This window comes from Artemia sp. Qi Xiang Cuo, chromosome 14, assembly GCF_049724085.1.
Source record: "Artemia sp. Qi Xiang Cuo chromosome 14, ASM4972408v1, whole genome shotgun sequence".
Classification (NCBI taxonomy): Eukaryota; Metazoa; Arthropoda; class Branchiopoda; order Anostraca; family Artemiidae; genus Artemia; species Artemia sp. Qi Xiang Cuo.
Window position 1 is genome coordinate 66,476,165 of NC_142807.1, and position 15,762 is coordinate 66,491,926.

A 15,762-nucleotide genomic window follows, 5' to 3' on the forward strand; every position below is an offset into this window, starting at 1 on the left:
TGGCAAAAAATGCAAAATTCCACATTTTTGTAGATATGAACTTGAAACCTCTACAGTAGGGTAAACCTCTGCAGTAAGGTTCTATAATATTTAGGGGTTCTTTCCCCCTTTTTCGAAAATCAGCCAAATTTTCTCAGGTGCGTAACTTTTGATGTGCAAAACTAAACTTGAAACTTATATATTTGAAATCAGCAAAAGAAGAAGAAAAAAAAGCAAATAAACTCGTATTCGTGGTCTTTCTTCTGGCAAAAAAATGCAAAATTCCACATTTTTGTAGATAGGAGCTTGAAACCTCTACAGTAGGGTTCACTGATACGCTGAATATGATGGTGTGATTTTCATTAAGGTTCTATAATCTTTAGAGGTTCTTTCTCCCTTTTTCGAAAATCAGCCAAATTTTCTCAGGCGCGTAACTTTTGATGGGTAAAACTAAACTTGAAACTTATATATTTGAAATCAGCATTAAAATCCAATTCTTTTCATGTAGCTATTGGTATCAAAATCCCGTTTTCTAGAGTTTCGGTTACCATTGAGCCAGGTCGCTCCTTACTTACAGTTCGTTACCACGAACTGTTTGAAAAGGACAATATGTCATAATTAGTTTGTACACAAGTTCGAAGTAAGGCCATTTTGATAGTATTAGGTCTATAGACTAGCTTTAGAATTTGTATCATAGCTTGAAATTCACTCTTGTATAGAGAGAAATAATCGGATTTCCAGAGTTCATATTATGTCTTATTTGATCTCCATTTCAAGTGATACTAAAGCATACTTCTTACAATTTAAGACTGTATATTACCCACTATTGGTATTATAGCTGGTGAGAACAAAATGCTGCTTGATAAATCAATCCAATATTTCTATATGCTGTTCAATTACTTCGCGGTTATTAAAAAATATTTAGTTGTTACAACTTAGTCAGGGCGCCGGAAGTAAAAAATGTGACATATACCCCGACGGAAAAACGCATTGATGAAAATGGCCCCCCCCCCTAAATTGACCTTGCTGATTCGAAAAATAACAACGGCACATTCGTACGAGGCGGCAAACATCACGAAACTTAGGGTTTCACAACTTGTGTATGGCTCCTCAGTGGACATTGTTGTTCCAGTAAGTCTGATGCGCCTTTTTTCGCAGAAACCCGAGTATCAACGACCAAAGAAGCAGCATCCAAGATGCCCGGAAGCCAAGGAATATCTTTTCAACCACATCACACTTACTTTTTTATTTACTGTAATGCTAAATCTCAGACAAAAAGCTAGCAAAGCTCTACACAGATGCCATCGCAAACAAAGAGTTTATCAGCCAAAGTATTACGAATTACTTAAAACAGAAATCCGAATAAATGATCACATGAAAAACCCATTGAATTACTAAAGCAGCCCACTACCCATCGTCCCTTCAAATCAACAACTCTCATGCAGAATAACTTTTCCTTGTCAGAACTAAACTCCCCTTCGCAACATTTTCCACGAAAGGAGCACAAAATATCGCAGCCCCTAGCTGCACAGGGGCTTTTTGTTCACGTTTTTACACTTGCAGTACGGTGAAACTTTGTGAATGGTAGATGGCCAGGCTGCAAGAGTCGATTTCTTGGGTAAAACTTTTCCATCTTTTAACTCCCACCCAAAATCTAAGGGATAAAAGTAAATGGGACAAGGCACAAGCCCCTGTAGCCTCACATACCATTGAAAAATACATCTTTTGACGTGGAACATGAACGAGTCGTCTGTTGCAGGTAGGCTGTTCAATATTTTACGACACGGAAACAAGTGAACTCGCAGATCGTTTAAACAGTCAAAGTTTTCGTTTTTTCCGTACGACGCGATCAAAATGTCTCGACTCAACTTCACAATTTCATCCTCGAGTTCAATGGCCTCTTAAATGTCTCTTGAAACTTGGTAAGTCACAGCCGAAATTTGGGTTAACCAGGGCATTGTTGCTTTTAGTATCGTTTTCTTGCCTTTTGAATAGAAGTAGCTCACTGTATCACAGCCGGTGAAACAATGCAAAAATGCCACAGAGTTGACTAAAGACGGAGGGAGTCCATTTGCCGGCTCCGTGACAGAAACAGCTTTGTCCTTGAAGCAAACCCAGATGTTTGGTGTTGAACTGGTTTGTGCCACAATTTTAGAAAAAGACTGAAGCAAGATGACGACGATATCGGTGTCATTGGCTTCGATATTCACGTCTGAACATCCAGTTTTAACACAGAATGGTGCGTGAAGGACATCAGGAGTGTCTGCTTCCTCGTGAGTGCAGCTCAAGTCAGCCGTAAGACTGCTGCTTCCGTCAGCACTACTCTCTGGTTTAAGTTCCACAAATTTGGTCCTGTTAGGAAAGCCTCCGGATAGGTAAACAGGGAAAGGTAACGTTTTCCTATCAATCTCAGACCATACCTCAAACACGCACTCTATCAGTTTCGCTTTGCTTTTTGAATCCAGCAGGATCGAGTCCCAGCAATCGCGAACCATATGTCGACGATCGGAAAAGGTTTTGTCGGGACGACTTCCCCGCCGTTCGTGGCAAGCCACTACTGTGTTTCAGAGAGACAACTTCGCAGCCCATTAAATCCTGGAGCATGCCATCATAGCGATCAGCTACAATATGTAGCTGGGTTGTCTCTTTCGGCTGTTTTTTATGAGACTCTCCAACGTTCTCTTAGCGAAGTCCGTCAAGATTTCATCTTTTCGAGGGGGTTGACTTCTGACCAGTGGCATAAAATCAGGCTACACCACAATCAATCAATTTTTTTTTGCTTTTATGCTCTATGGTATAAACAACTATAAATCAATTTGCAAACAATCCTAATGCAAGACTAAGTGCACTTTAACTTTTGTATATTTTTTAGAACCGTTAACTCCTGAGTGTTTCTGATGCTAAGCTGACTTACATATGTCGTCTTTCTCACGAGCCGAAGCCTGGCCGAAGCTCACCCTTTTTCTGGCAAATTGACCAAGCCCTTGCAGAAAATTCTAAAGTTTGTGAAAACTGAATCAATTTTCTTATCAATACTCCATTCCATTACTGAGTTTTGCTTGAAACAATACATAATACCGATGTTTCCAGCCAAATTCCGGTTTGTACAGGCTTCTGGAGAGGCAAGTTTGGGCCCAAACTGAAGCCCAAGTTCTGCTGCAAACTTTGGCATAAAATTGCCTTGATTACAACCCAATTAGGTGTCCAAACTCTGCTGTAAAATGATTTAAAAAAGCAAGCAATTTTATCACAGAACTGTCACTGACTGACATAGAGACTTATCAGCCACAGACTACGAGATTGACCAGACTACCATACATTACAAGGCATACAGACTACCAGATATCTTATGCCCTACCAAACATAAAATATTGCATCGAAAACCCTTTGCTTTTAGGATTGTTTTACAGCCAAATTCTGGAACTGATAGGGTTTGACAGAGTGGCGGGTTATTCCAGATATTTTCTTCAGGATCAGGGCTTGGTATAAATTTCTAATTGTGACTCCTGATAAGGAGACATGTTAAGAAAACAATTCTTACTTTAAAATGTGTATAATAATCCTAGTTAACATATTATCCAAGGGGAGAACCTTTATCATCAAGTCTTTCCTCTTTTTTCCTTCTTGTTCCAACTAAAAAAAAATGTCAATATTCTCCATGCTAAAACGCAATGCGTAAATATTTTGAAATTGGCCCTATGAATTGCCAAATAAGTTGTTCTATAGATAGCGTTCATCCCTGTCATTGTTAATTCCATTGTTTTTAATGAGCAGTGGCGAAAATACCGTTTTTTTTAATGAGCAGTGGCGAAAATACAAAATATGCATGGAATTGAAAAGAAATGAAATGGATAAAAAACCTAACCTATACTATACTATATACTCTGTATATATACTCTGGGTATATACTCTGTATGTATATGTATATTTAAAGCAATACTTTGTATATAAGTTATGCCCTGAGGGAATATAAGGTTTTTATATAATTTTTTAAACCACATTGGCCTGACATCACATGAAGAAAGAAAAACGAACAAAAATTGGGTTTTTTATAGGCCAAATGTTTTTTATAGTCAATGTGAAAAGAACCAAAAAACCAAAGAAAAAAACAAAAACTTAAAAGATGAATAAAATTCAATAAAAGCCAAAAATCAAAAGAATTAAAACCAAATACCTAAGAACCATAAAAGCGAGATATTCGCCATTATCCCCGATTTGCACAAAATCCAAAAAATTATGAACTGCCATCGACGGATACCAGCGAATAACTGAGAGAGAAAAGAAAACAATTCATTCACTCAAAAACAGAACAAACCAGCAATTAAATAAGTTGGAGAACTATGTCATCTGATTCGGATTTTAATTATTGCATTTCTTGCAGACACCCTTTGAGACCTAAGGGGTTGTTCACGTGTTTGATTATATGACTGGGAAAGTAGTTCAAGGTTTATTTAAGAGATTACTAAAGTATCGGCTTCTCCTTTGAGAAAACCGAAATATGACTCGTTTATTCTTAAATCACCAGAATCTCTGTTCAAAGCTAGACCTAAATGTTGGTATTTATAAACTTCAACAGCTTCTCTGTATTGCTGGACAATACCTTTGTCATGCAAAATTAGGCTAGCTTGATTAAACAAAATAGTATGGTCTGGGTTTTCAAAAATGTGCTCTGCAAGGGCAGAGTCAAAATTTTCAGTTTTTTTCGCTTTTTAATTGTATTATTAATTGAACTAGAGTGCTGAGTTAATCTATCCGTTAGTCGCTGATCAGTTCTTCCGACACACAAAAGACCACACGAGCAAGGAATTCTGTAGACACCGGAGTTTTCACTTATCGGGATAGGGTCTTTACCTTGATAAATTTGGGACCTAATAGTTTTTCTGGGTCTATAATAAGTGTAAATGTAATTTTTTCTTAGATTTTTTGAAATGTGGTCTGAAACCCCTTTAACGTATGGGAGACCAAGATAAACTGAATTTTCCCTTTTATTTGTGTTTTATGTGGAACTGTAAGATAATATTTTAATGAGTTTTGCAATTACAGAATTTATTAAACTAATTGGATACCCATTCCCAAAATAAATTATCTCAAAGGTGGCTGAGCTCTAAATCCAAGAAGCGTGTCGAACAAACTTTCAGTGCTATATCAATTAGAGAAGGGACAACTCCTCTTTTCACAGCAGGAGAATGATTAGGGGAATAATTTAATTAACGGTCATTATGTGTGGGTTTTCAATAGACACTAAACTCGAAACATGTATCATTTCGGTGCACCAGAACATTTAAGAAAAGAAAACGCTTCTCTGTGTCTGATTCCTGAGTAAATTTAAGTTTTGGATCCAAAGAGTCGAGCAAGTGAAGAAAAGAACCCAGAGACTCGTCACCATGCTCCCACAAATAAAAAATATCATCTTTAAAACGAACCAAAAATTCAGGTTTACAAAAACTTAGCAAAATAGCCCTTTCTTCAAGGTATTCCATTACGATATCAGCCTGTATTAGAGAAAGGGGGGCACCCATTGAACGCCCATATTTCTGTCTATAAAAAATGCCTCTATAATGGAAGTAAAAAGAAGTTCTGTTACAAAGTGCTGTAAGTGGAAGAAGTGTCTGATTCGAAAGAGTAATGTTGACTTGCAATTACGGAAAAATCCTGAGACTAAGAACCTCTGCATTTTAGCCGTTAAACCCGGAGCCACATGAGAACGTCTAAGCCAAGAAATAGGGAAGACATCAGAAAACTAGTGGGTATAGAAGTCTCCACTAGTCCTTGTTATGTCTTGTTCCCCCATCGTAGTATCGTTTGCGTAAAACCGTGTGGTTATGACGCTGCAACGTGCGTTTCTTATACAGCACGGACGTGCGTGAACAATGCAGGCATGAAAAATATTGTAAAATTAGACCTCAAACTTAATAACGTAGGGTAAATTACGCTCATTTAATATCGATATTTTCGTTATCCAAACAAATTTGAAGACATTTCTGTTTTAGATTTTCATTGTGAGTACTAATATTAGTGTATTTATTTAATTATGTCTCATAGCTAAGAAATTATAACCCAATTAATGCGTGAATTATTGTATATGTATTTACTTCATTGTATGTTCTATATTGTATGTGTAAGAACATGTGATTCTGCCGCGTGGTTTTTATTACAGGAAAGTAAATGGACACTTTGGTCATTGAGTATTACAATAAGCTGCCCAGTACAGATACGACCCAGTAACATCTATTTTCATCATATCTCAACCAGCGAAGAGTACTCACCATGACTCCAGGCAACTTCATCCCAGCTTCGTCTACGAAAACAACAGTTACCTTCGACTGTCGTTTCTCCGACTATGAACCATATTATGTATCAGGTAACACTATATTTGAACCTCAGTATCAAGTGCTTTAACGAACTATATAATCGCATAAACGCTGAGAAACCCATCGGCCAGTACAAGATATAAATACGTAGATATCGCTGTTGATAGTCACTATGGACCCCAGAATAATTTGACAGTATAGTGATGATATTTGAAGCTAAACGATATTTAACGATATTCGAAGTTGAAAGATACTTAAAGACATTTGAAGATATTTGAAGCTGAAATTAAAGACAACTTGAAGTTTAATTCTGAGAACCCCATCGAGCAGTACAAGATAAACGATGTTTGAAGTCAAATGATATTTGAAGATGTTTGAAGTTGAATTTAAAGACAATATATTAAAAGAGTCACCATAATATGACGACAACCCTTTTCAAAAGGCACAACTTAAAAATTTTACTCAATAATACGTTCTCTCTGTGCCTCAAAAGTACTAAAAAAAGGATCTACCGAGAAGAAAAACACAAACATCTATAGTAAGAAGAATCATTTCCCAGTTGACTATTAGAATGTTATTCAACGGTCATTTCCCAGTTGAGTATTAGGGAAAACTTACCGTGCAAAGACAACTAGACTCGAACTGTTTCATGAAGAAACCATAACGTAAGTGCTTCGAAATTTTTGCCACGACAAAAGGAGTGAAGGACAGTAATTTACAACAGAAGGGTGTAGTACACTAAGGACACGAAAAGTGATGAATAGATGTGAAGCTACATGTGTTACTTCCTAATAACGTTGACAATTCAAACATCCCAATAGTGAAAGTGTTTTAATGTCATCAGTGAATATGTTGAACTAAATATTGTATGTTATAAATTATTTATGTGTGTACCACAAGTAGAATTAGGTGTAATATTATTATGTTATTCATTTAACGTTGTGTAGATAGTATGTAGTACGTAATATAGACAGCAAAAAAAAAAATAATGAAAAAGTAGAATAGTCCCAACCTTATTGGTAAAGTAAAATTAATCAGTGTTAGATATAGAAAAAGAAAAAATTTTTTTTTTAATATAATAGCAAACCTAGAACCAAAAATAATCTTAGTCCGGTAGATGAATTTTAGATAGGGATGTAGAATAAAACAAGAAAAATAATTGAAAAATTTTAAAACTCCTAATGGGCAGTAACTAATGACGGGGCGTCATTATTTCATGGGAAGGGTGATATGTACCATGAGTAAGATGTGATGTAATTGAAATACCAAAATAAAGTTCCTTTCTAAAGATAATTCCGATTCCTTATAATTAAGCTAAATCTAGTCGCAAAAATGAAAAGTCCTTAATCAGAAAAAAGAGAAATTGCATTTCTAGCTTCAGTCAGACAACGGCGCTAGTCGTTCGAATTTCGCTAAGATAATTGTAGCAAAAAAAAATGCAATGCATAAAATTTCCAAGGAAGTTTAAAAGACGAAAAACTGTGTGAAATCCTGAATCATCTAAAAAATCTTTAAGAGATTATTGGACGAGGATTCGCGTCCTGGGGGCACGTGAGCCAATGGCAGGCAGTCCCTAGAGCGCAGGACGAAAGAACTGCGTTTGGGAGTGGGGTAAATGTGTTTTTTGATTTTAATATGAAGTCACACTTAAAACGGTTAGTACCGCAAATAATTTCGGTCACCATTATTGTCATTGAAGTGACCCGTTGCTGTACAACTAAGCATGTAAGTTCAATAAATCTATTGTCTTTCTTATCTGTGTTTATTCCATTTTATATGTCTGTATTTAGCCTATATAGCTAATTAGTTCGCCATATCGTGTGCCAAGAAAAACTTCAATGGTACATTAGAATTAAGTTTATGTTCCAAAATCATTTCAGCCTTTTGAGGAACACAATTGGTATACGTTGAATCTGCATCAAAACTGTCAATTCTTGTATTTGGTTTAACCTAAACTTACTTTACCTTGGAAACAAAATCAGCGGAATTTTTTCAGTACTTTCATTTGGCCTATAAAAAACCCCATTTTTGCTCATTTTTCTTTCTTTATGTAAGGTTTTTATTGAAATGTTTGTCGTAGAAACTTGAAAAAGGGCTCATTCGATTGGAAATTCAAAGGGCTAGTGCACTTTTCAATAGTCGAAAGTGATTTGAGGACAACTAACCCACCTCTCACGCCCACTTTTTCCCACAAAACATCCAATCAAAATTTTTAGATATCCATTTTATTTAACGCAGTTGAAAGTTTTGGAAATCAGGTCTTTAAGGATGACAACCATCCCTCCCCCGACCCTCAGGGCAAGGGTTTTAAGTTATGCCCTGGGAGCATGTAAGGTTTTTTATTGAAATTGATGTTATAAAAACATCCAAAAGGGCTCATTCAATTGAAAATTGAAAGGGCTATTGCCTTTTTAATAGTTGAAAGTGATTGAAGGGCAACTAACCCCCCTCTCACGCCCACCATTTCCCCAAAACACATCCAATCAAATTTGTTAGATATCCATTTTGTTCAACGTTTTCGAAAGTTCTAGAAATTAAGTCTTTTAGGATGACACCTCTCTCAGAGCTTTCAGTGCAAGGGTTTTAAGTTATTCCCTGGGGGTATATAAGGTTTATATAGAAAGTTGTTGTAGAAATTTCAAAAGGAGCTCATTTGATTGGAAATTGAAATTGCCCTTTTTAATAGTCGAAAGTGAGTGGAGAGTAATTAACCCCCCTCTTGCGCCCTCCATTTTCCCAAACACATTCAATCAAATTTTAGAGACAGCCATTTTGTTCAACGTAGTTGAAAGTTCTGGAAATTATATATTTAAGAATGACAAACCCCCCAGAGCCCCCAGGACTAAGGTTGTAAGTTAAGCCCTGGGGGCATATAAGGTTCTTAATGATAGAGTTGTCGTAAAAACTTCAAAAGGGGATCATTCAATTGGGCATTTAGAGTACTAATGCCATTTTTAATAGTTGAAAGTGATTGGAAAGTAGCTAACCTCTCTCTCACGCCCACCATTCCCCCAAACACACCCAATCAAAATTTTCAGATAGCAATATTGTTCAACGTAGTAGAAAATTCTGGAAATTAGGTCTCTGAGGATGACAAACCCCCCCCCCAGTCCTCAGGGCAACGGGTGTAAGTTATGCCCTGGGGACACATAAGTTTTTTATTGAAAGCGTTGTCGTAGAAACTTCAAAAGGGCTCATTTGATTGGAAGTTGAAAGGGCTAGTGCCTTTTTTAATAGTTGAAAGTGATTGGAGGAAGACTAACGCCCCTTTCACGCCCACCATTTTCCACAAAACATCCAATCAAAATTTTGAGATAGCCATTTTGTGTAACGTAGTTGAAAGTTCTGGAAATTAGGTCTTAGAGGACGACAAACACCCTCACAGCCCATAGGGTAAGGGTTGTAATTTATGCCCTGGGGGCATATAAGGTGTTTATAGAAAGTGTTGTCGTAGAAATTCAAAAAGGGCTCATTCGACTGGAAATCCAAAGGCCTGGCGCCTTTTTAAATAGTCGAAAGTGATTGGACGGCTTGGCATTTTTATAGTTAAGATCGATGTGGAATTAATGTATTATTTTTTTGTTGTTGTTGTTGTTTAGACTAGGGCACTTTTGTATCGAAGGATTTGTCGTAGGAACTTCGAAAAGGGCTCATTCGATTGAAAATAGAAAGGGTTGATGCCCTATTTAACAGTCGAAAGTGATTGGAGGAAAACTAATCCCCCTCCCACGCCCATCCTCCCATTTGACTTTTTGTTTAAAAACTAAATTTTGCCATAAGATTAAATCAAAATGCACTGTGTTAATGCTAATTCCCAATAAGGCATCTCAGCAGTATCCCAAGAACGACTGAGGGTTTTATGTTCAAACTTTTGGGGCTGCTTCTGCTCTTAAAATTTAACCAAATCAAAATAGCGTAAGTGTATCCAAGATATCAAAGGAAATAAACAGATTTTTTTGCGAATGGCATCAAGTTTTCCATTTCAGGTCAACTAGACGAGGTATGAAACTAAATTAAACGCTTCTATTTGTCTCCAGATTCTTAAGAGGGTGTATATTGTTAAAAATTGCTGAAATTTTGTCTCCAGCATACAAATAGCAGGCCAAGCTATAAATCTTTAAAAAAACGAAAACATTTAAAATATTATTTTCTTTTTCTCTGAAAAGACTATGTCAATATAAAACGAACATAAATTAATTAAAAAAAACTTTTTCCACAAATAAGTTTTTCAAAGAAAAGTAAAGAACTCCATTAAACAAAAAATGAGCAAAAATAAAATCAAATATTCTACCAAGCGAGAAACTACCACAAATCAGCATCGATAAATAAATGAAACTCAAAACGAACAGAAATAACAATAAATAGCCGAGTTAAACTCAAAACGAGCAGAAATTAACATAAGTTGGGCTCAAAACCCCTCAACCTTCCCAAGGCCAGAACATAATTTGCACTTTACTGAAAAAAATAGAAATGAATGTGCATTGTCAGTTTAATACACATGTACTCATATTTAGTAATCAAAATCTTAATATTATTTGATTTATTAAAGTTATAAAAGTAAAAACATTTATATTTTTTTCAGTAAAGTGTAAATTATGTTCTGATTCCAATGGTACACTTTTTATTTTAATCTGACGCCATTTTCGAGGGGTTTAATTGCCATAAAGTTCTTTTTGCAATAAACTTTTACTTTACAGAAGCTGACAAAAAATGTATTTTGAAAATAAATTTTCGAAATTTGTACATAAATTTCTGCGTGTTCATTTTGCAGACAAGAAGGCACAACTTATTTCAAAGTAAAAATATATTTCCTTATACCTTAAAGCACGTAGATATGAGAAATACCTTTTAAATGAGCCATTAAGAATCTCTTTATGATGTTCTGGTAGCCCACTAGACCTGTTGAAAAACAAAACAAAAAAAGGGACACAAATCAGTGCTACCGATGCGAAAACTGATTTTCCTTGTTGTTCAGGGAGGGGGACTGTAACTTCCCCGTAAATGGTTTTGACCATGTTGATTCCAATGGTACACTTGTCATTTTGATCTAACGCCATTTGCGAGGGGTGTGAGGCTTTTTTTCGAAATCACCTTAAAGTTCTATTCGCAATAAACTTTTACTTTTAAGACGAACCAAAATAATAGTTGACGTTGCTGAGTCAGTGTCAAATTGTTTTTTTTTTACTAGGCCATTTTTTTCAAAACACGTTTTTTTTACTTTTGGTTACTATGGGCTGTGGTTCACTCTATACTAGGTTGTATCTTCCGCTGCAACCATGATACATTGCGGGGTTATGCTTTAAAAAATGAGTCTAGAAAATGACTTATAAAAAACAACATCGGATACCGATATTTCTTTTAAGATATATGCGATACTAATACGCCTGATACCGATGCGCCCGACATCGATACTTACTTACTCGTACCTGTTGCGGGACCAGACGCAGACGCCTCACCCGGCATCTAGAAGACTACGTGTGATTGACTCCCATTTGTCGCGATCTTGTGCCAGTTCTTCAGCAAACCGGAGCCAGCAGCTCTCCCACTTTCTGCCAAACTTTCAAAATCCGCCAATGGGGTCGAGGTCGTTTATGGCAGTTGTCCATCAATTCTTAAATTGACCGCCAGGTCGCCTGCGCCAATCTAGCGACGGGGCAGCTAGAAGCACTTGCTTTATGATGCGGTCATTGGGTCTTCTAAGGACATGGCCAAGCCAACGCAGTCTTCGCTGTTTGACAATCTTGACGGCGGGTTCGATGTCACAGCAGCGGTGGCGCATATCAACATTTGAGATTCTATCGGAGTATCGAATCCTCAGGATTTTTCGTAGACAGCGGTGGTCAAAGTGTTGGTGATGGTAAGATTTTGAGATCTGGCGAACCGGAGTGGTCTATCCCCATTGCAGCACCGCTGGCCGTAAATGAATGGGCCAACAATATCGTGAACATTTGGGTCTGTCGGACCAACACGGGAGTTCCAATCACCTGTTAAAATTGGGAAGTCTCGTTTGGGGCATTTCTGCATTGTAATCTCCATATCAGTGTAGAAGGAGTCCTTACCAGCATCCGTTGCTGCTCTTGTTGGTGCATAGACAGCAATTATAGATATGTTGGATAGTCTTCCCTTAAGTCGTAGTCTGGCTATTCTCGGGTTCACTTGATTCCATTCAAGAAGAGCTTTTTGCGCAGGGTGACCTATGATAAAGCCGACTCCATGGTCACCGGATCCATCATATGCACCAGAGTTGAGGAATAAGTACGAGCTGTCGGAGTCACGGACTGGTATGGTTTCTTCAGACACTCCGTTCAATCTTGTCTCTGATAGGCAAGAACGTCTGCTTGGTAACGGTTCATGTCCGTAGCCATCACTAACCTTTTTGATTCTTATTTCGCTGATCTTATATTCCATCTATAGACTCGGAATTCATCCTTTTGTAAATTTACTTCACTGGGATAGATCATACACTTGCCGATCTGGCCGTTATTCTGGTGAGCGGGATCACGTCGCTTACCGGGGACGCCGTAGTAGGCATAGCTCGCACACTTGTCGATCTCGCTGCCATGCCAGGGAGCAGGATCGCGTCGCTTACCGGGGCCCGATATCGATACACCCGATACCACATACAGACCTTCCCCCGGGACTATGGAGAGCCATATCATCATCAAAACAATATACATTGGACCTTTCAATTATGTTAAACAAAATGTCAATCTCAAAATTTTTGTAGGACTAGCTGTGAGGGAGGGGGCCTGTTGGGTGGGGGGGAGGCTATTTGCCCTTCAGTATTTTTGGTCACTTAAAAGGGCACTTACAAATTTAATTCCCTTTCGAATGAACTATTACACAACTCTCTATAATTCTCTGGCCACCCCCTAGCCCTTCTAGAAAAAAAGAAAAGACAAAAGGGAGACAAACCAGTGCTACACGTGCAAAAAAGTCATTTTCCTTGGTGTTCAAGGTGGGGGACTGTAAGTATCCTACAAAAGGTCTTGGACCATGATTATTCCAATGGTGCACTTTTTATTTCGACTTAACTCTATTTTCATGGGGTTTAAGGTTTTTTTTCTAAATCACCATAAATCTCTATTTGCAATAAACTTTTACTTTTAAGATTAACCGAAACAATAGTTACCATTCCTGATTCAGTGTCAGATGGTATTTTTCCTCACCAGACAGTTTTTCTTAAAACACATTTTTTACTTTTGATTACTATGGGCTGTGGTTCACTCTTTACTAGGTTGCAGCTGCCGCTACAACCATGATTATCATCAATTTCCCTAACCATGCAGGTACAATAGAGAAATCTGACCCAACTTTGTAAGAATGAGGTAAATTTTTTTCTTTGAAATTGTTGAGAAAAGTTCTAATTTTGCCACACAATTACTACTAAAAAAATTGGCGCCCTCATGCATAAGAAACTATTTCAATAAGTATAATGATTTTACTTCCAAATTCCCCCTTTCCCTTCCCAATCCTCCAATTTTTTTTCAACTCTGATTTTATTTATATAGTGAATACTCCTAGCAATCTACAAAAAAGAGGGGGGCACATTCTATGCCCCTCTCATTCCTTTTATATATTTTCTTCAAATCCATTTTTTAAAATTTTATTGTTAACAATATTAATATGCGATAACAGCACCCCTCTCACCTAAAAATGTTGTTTATTTTTCTCGAGGTGATTTTTATTTAAAATTTCCACAAAAACTTTTTCTTAAACCTTTTTCTTAAACTTTTTCCCGCCACATGTGCGGGAAAACCTTAGAACTGGCATTTTTCACGCAATAAGCACTTATTTCTGTTTTTCACCCAAATTATGTTCTCTCGTATAAAATTCCCTCAACCTGCCATTTTTTATGGTGAAGTCTTAATGGTACTTGGAAAAGTTCTTAGGGAGTGACTGCTGCCCCAGGATCCCTCTATTGGTTGGACCCTCCTCTCTAAAAAAAACCTGATTATTTTCATTTTAAATTAATAATAGCTTATTTTTCCCTAAGGAATAAGTAACTTTTATTGTTTTATACTTTTATTTTAACTATTTTTGAAAATTTCTTACAATGTTGTAGTATATTTTCTCGCCCGTAAAAACCTTTCATGTCATATTTCTTGCCATAAAAACATATATTTATATATATATTATGATATTCATAATATTTTTGACCAATATGTTTCTAAAATAAATCATACTACAGAAAAATATTCAGAAAATACAAGTGGGTTCACTTTGGCCAGTAAAGGTCTGAGTGTTTAGCCCAACCTAATATACATGTCCTCTATTTGGCACGAAAATGGTCTGATATTCCCTTTGTAGGCTATTACAGAAAAAACGAAGTATTATGGACTTAAAATTTGGGTATAATAATTATACCTCACCCTACCAAAGAGACAGTGACAGCTACACATACTGCGCCAAAACCCTCTATGTTCTACCGGGAATTTATATAAATTTTCTTATATTTCTAGAATATGACCTGTTTATCACGCTCAATTAGCTTGAAGAAAAGTAGTCTGACTTACTGTCCGTTCTAAACGAACCACCCAGTTGGCTTGATGTCAGTGTCTATTATTAAGGGGGTTTACAAGTCATCTTAGTGACAGCCCTGAAATTCCTACCGAGCCTTAAGTTCATAATTTTAACAAATTTCATAATATTTTGTTCCAGCCCTCTGAATTTCAGAATTAAGTAACTAAAACTTGAGGAAATACACTTTTTAGGTAAAAAATGTTCTTTTCCTTTCTTCACCCATTATTGTGTCTCTCGGTTGAATATTCCCTCAAATGCAAGTCTTTCTTATTTTGCCCTCTGTAAGATTTAAAACCACTCCTTTTTTACAGTTAAATTAAATTTTATGTACATTGTTTAATTTTATGTGCATTTAGTAAGTCCTTTTGGCAAATACAAAAAAAAGCCTTATAGACACAAGGCCGTATCCAGGGGGGGTAGGGGGTTTGAAACCCCCTGGAATGTTTGTCTGACTAGTAAAGACATAACAAAAATAGACATAGAAAAATTTTATATGCGTTTTTTGAGTTTTTTTTTGTGTGTAACCCCCCCCCCCCCCAAAAAAATGAGTAAAACCCCATCCGAAAAAAAATTCTTGGTACAGCCTTGTATAGACACCCCGATCTTTCCATTTACGTTTAGTTACTAGCATGCTCTTCCAATTTTTTTTATCTTTATTCTATTACGTGAACTAGAGACAAATATTACCATCTACTGCTTTTGTAATCGTGAAAGTATACAGGTAAGAAAAAAAATTGCAAAAAAAAGTCTTGTGGAAGGCCTGATTTTTTCTATAATTGACCCCTATCACCTCCTTTTTCCCTCAAAGAGCCAGATTATTTTCTGTTTGAATTAATAATGGCTTAATATTTGGCCAAGAATATGCAAAAGCATTCCTTTTATTCAATTTTTTACATGACTAATTTATCCCTTTTTTCAAATTTTACTATTGACTTAGAATTTCTTTTAC

The 15,762-nt window shown here is 36.6% G+C and overlaps 1 protein-coding gene across 4 annotated transcripts in view; it reads right to left on the reverse strand.

Annotated features, from left to right (window-relative positions):
- The window catches only part of LOC148944769 (uncharacterized), a 402,967-nt gene that overhangs the window by 247,844 nt on the left and 139,361 nt on the right, over window positions 1-15,762 (reverse strand). Inside the window, exon 1 of one of the 4 annotated variants that reach the window (XM_089100062.1) lies at window positions 4,154-4,218. The exons of the other annotated variants lie outside the window; for them this stretch is intronic. Coding sequence (XP_088956188.1) covers window positions 4,154-4,184 — 31 coding nt within the window. The 5' untranslated portion in view covers window positions 4,185-4,218. Of the gene's footprint in view, window positions 1-4,153; window positions 4,219-15,762 lie in introns of those variants that run through there. 4 annotated transcript variants of the gene reach the window in all.